Source organism: Priapulus caudatus, unplaced genomic scaffold (genome assembly GCF_000485595.1).
Source record: "Priapulus caudatus unplaced genomic scaffold, Priapulus_caudatus-5.0.1 Scaffold52, whole genome shotgun sequence".
In the NCBI taxonomy this organism is placed as follows: domain Eukaryota; kingdom Metazoa; phylum Priapulida; class Priapulimorpha; order Priapulimorphida; family Priapulidae; genus Priapulus; species Priapulus caudatus.
Genome location: NW_014577113.1, coordinates 448,542 through 450,935, shown reverse-complemented (window position 1 = coordinate 450,935; position 2,394 = coordinate 448,542). Strand labels below are relative to the sequence as shown.

The following is a 2,394-nucleotide window of genomic DNA, read 5'->3' as shown; positions in this document are numbered from 1 at the left end:
CGATCAATTAATCGCCCTGCATTTTATCGAATATTCTCGAACCTATCGAAAAAAGTCGTGCACACTCTGCATAAAGTCAGTGCATAGTGAATGTTGTTATGACAAAGACATAGCGCGTGGAACATAATGTATGAATAGTAACGCAATATGACGCGCATTGTACAGTAATGCGGGTCAGTACAAAGTAAATATTATTTTCCGCTGCGGCAGGGGTGCGTTGACTTAACGCTGCTTCAGGGGCATGATTTTCGCATCATTTTTTTCCTTTTGCAATGTCAGATGACCTCTGAGGTCAAATCCAATCTGCCCATGTATAGCATTCAACATCAAAAGTTACATCGAATGGCCATCCTTGGACATATCTAGAGTGGCCCGTCTGTAACAGACAAACAGAGAATCTTCCACAATTATGTATTAGATTTGTATGACGAGGGCCTATGGCCACCTATATAGTATTGTAATAATATAATAGTGTATGATGGGGGCCCAAGGCCACATATATAGTATTTGTATGACGGGGGCCTAAGCAAGGCCACCTATATAGAATTGTAATAATAGTGTATGATGGGGGCCCAAGGCCACATATATAGTATTTGTATGACAGCGGCCTAAGGCCACCTATATAGAATTGTAATAATAGTGTGTGATGGGGGCCCAAGGCCACATATATAGTATTTGTATGGCGGGGGTCTAAGGCCACCTATATAGTATTGTAATAATAGAATAGTTTATGATGGGTGCCCAAGGCCACATATATAGTATTGTATATGACGGTAGCCTAATGCCATCTATATAGTATTGTAGTATAGTGTATGCTGGTGGCCCACCAAGGCCACATATACAGTATTGTGTATGAAGGGGGCATAATGCCTCCTATATAGTAGTGTGTGGTAAGCCTTGGTCCACTCCTCCATGGCGCCTCCAGCAAAGAAAAGTAGATTGCATCACTTGCACAGTGTATTATTGCGCCAGCGGGCCCCTAGGCCCCCGGTGGCTCAATATTTATTTATTTATTTATTCAGCATATATTTCTTATTGTCGATTTATTATTTGTAACGCCTTCATTACTTAGTAGCGTATCGCTTATTTTCAAGTAGCCGTAACAAAGTTTTCATATTTTCGCAGGTACGGGACAGGTGACTTTTAATTGTAACAATCAAGCTAGATTGACAATTCCTTCCGAGAAAGTGTGCGACTTCATAGAGGACTGTCCTAATGGAGCAGATGAATCAAACTGCGGTATTTATCACCCTTATAATCTATACATCTAGTTCTCCGCCACTGTCTTGTTTTAGATGCCTTCGTTGCCTCCTGGTATTATTATCGGAAATCATAAATAAGTAAGTTCCTTACAATGTATCGCCAACGTCAGAGTCAGGCAAGACACAAAATTATCAATAAACTACTAAGGCGTGAATTTTCTTACAGATAACGTATGAATGTTTGTAGTTGCGTACAGGTTTACTATATATTTACTGTAAAATACATGAGTAATGATGATCAGTGGGATACAATAACGATTGCAAAATGTAAATGAATATGAGCTGAGGTTCAAATATCGGACGACTAACTTTACCAGCGCTACTTCCTTTCATTTTATTTTTAAATTACTTTTTGATTTCAGGTCAGTGCAATTTCGAACGAGACAGCTGTAGCTGGACATCGACAAGTACGTATACACTACAGTGGGTCAGAGACAAAGATGGAGGCGACATCAGCACAGATAAGGGTCCGCCCGTCGACCACACGCTAGGAACGATAAATGGTTTGTACACGCTGGGAACCAACACGCCTACCAACGGCCGTCAATCGGTTTCTTGGCACGTCCGTAAAAAACTTACTAAGCTGCCAAGATATTGTGATGCAATCGAATATACAAGGCCTAGTTCTTCTAGGTGCTTTTGCGTCCACATTGCGTTATCATTATTAGTAGATATTATAGCATGGTATTATAGTACTGTTCTATAGTATCACGAAGTCTTAATGTTAAGGGTGAATTACTGAATTTGAGTGAATCTTCGTTTTAATAAAAGCGTATTTATTTGTTTCCGTTTGTAATAGAAGAACAAAACAATCTGGCCATCAGACTCATGTTATGTGAATTTGGTGTAGGTTGGTATATGACAGTAGAACCAGCAGCCTCTACACACTGGTCGCTTATCACTCTCACCGGTCGTCAGCTGAAGCCTGCAAGTCCTACATGTACCGTCAGCTTCTGGTACTGGATGAACTCTAATCACACCTGTAAGCATGATGAAACAGCAAGCCCGTTATCGAGCATCCATGACTGATTTATCTAATTCTGAAGTTACTGTCACATCAGCGATGCAGTGTGATATGTCATCAACTTATAGCGGAGAGAATGGGAAAAGCATGAACAGATATATTATTATT

The 2,394-nt window shown here is 40.3% G+C and overlaps 1 protein-coding gene across 1 annotated transcript in view; it reads left to right on the top strand.

Moving 5' to 3' along the window:
• The window catches only part of LOC106820905 (MAM and LDL-receptor class A domain-containing protein 1-like), a 35,484-nt gene that overhangs the window by 16,374 nt on the left and 16,716 nt on the right, over positions 1-2,394 (top strand). The window contains exons 8-10 of the mRNA XM_014825505.1: positions 1,126-1,239; positions 1,625-1,765; positions 2,113-2,244. Coding sequence (XP_014680991.1) covers positions 1,126-1,239; positions 1,625-1,765; positions 2,113-2,244 — 387 coding nt within the window. The remainder of the gene's footprint in view (positions 1-1,125; positions 1,240-1,624; positions 1,766-2,112; positions 2,245-2,394) is intronic.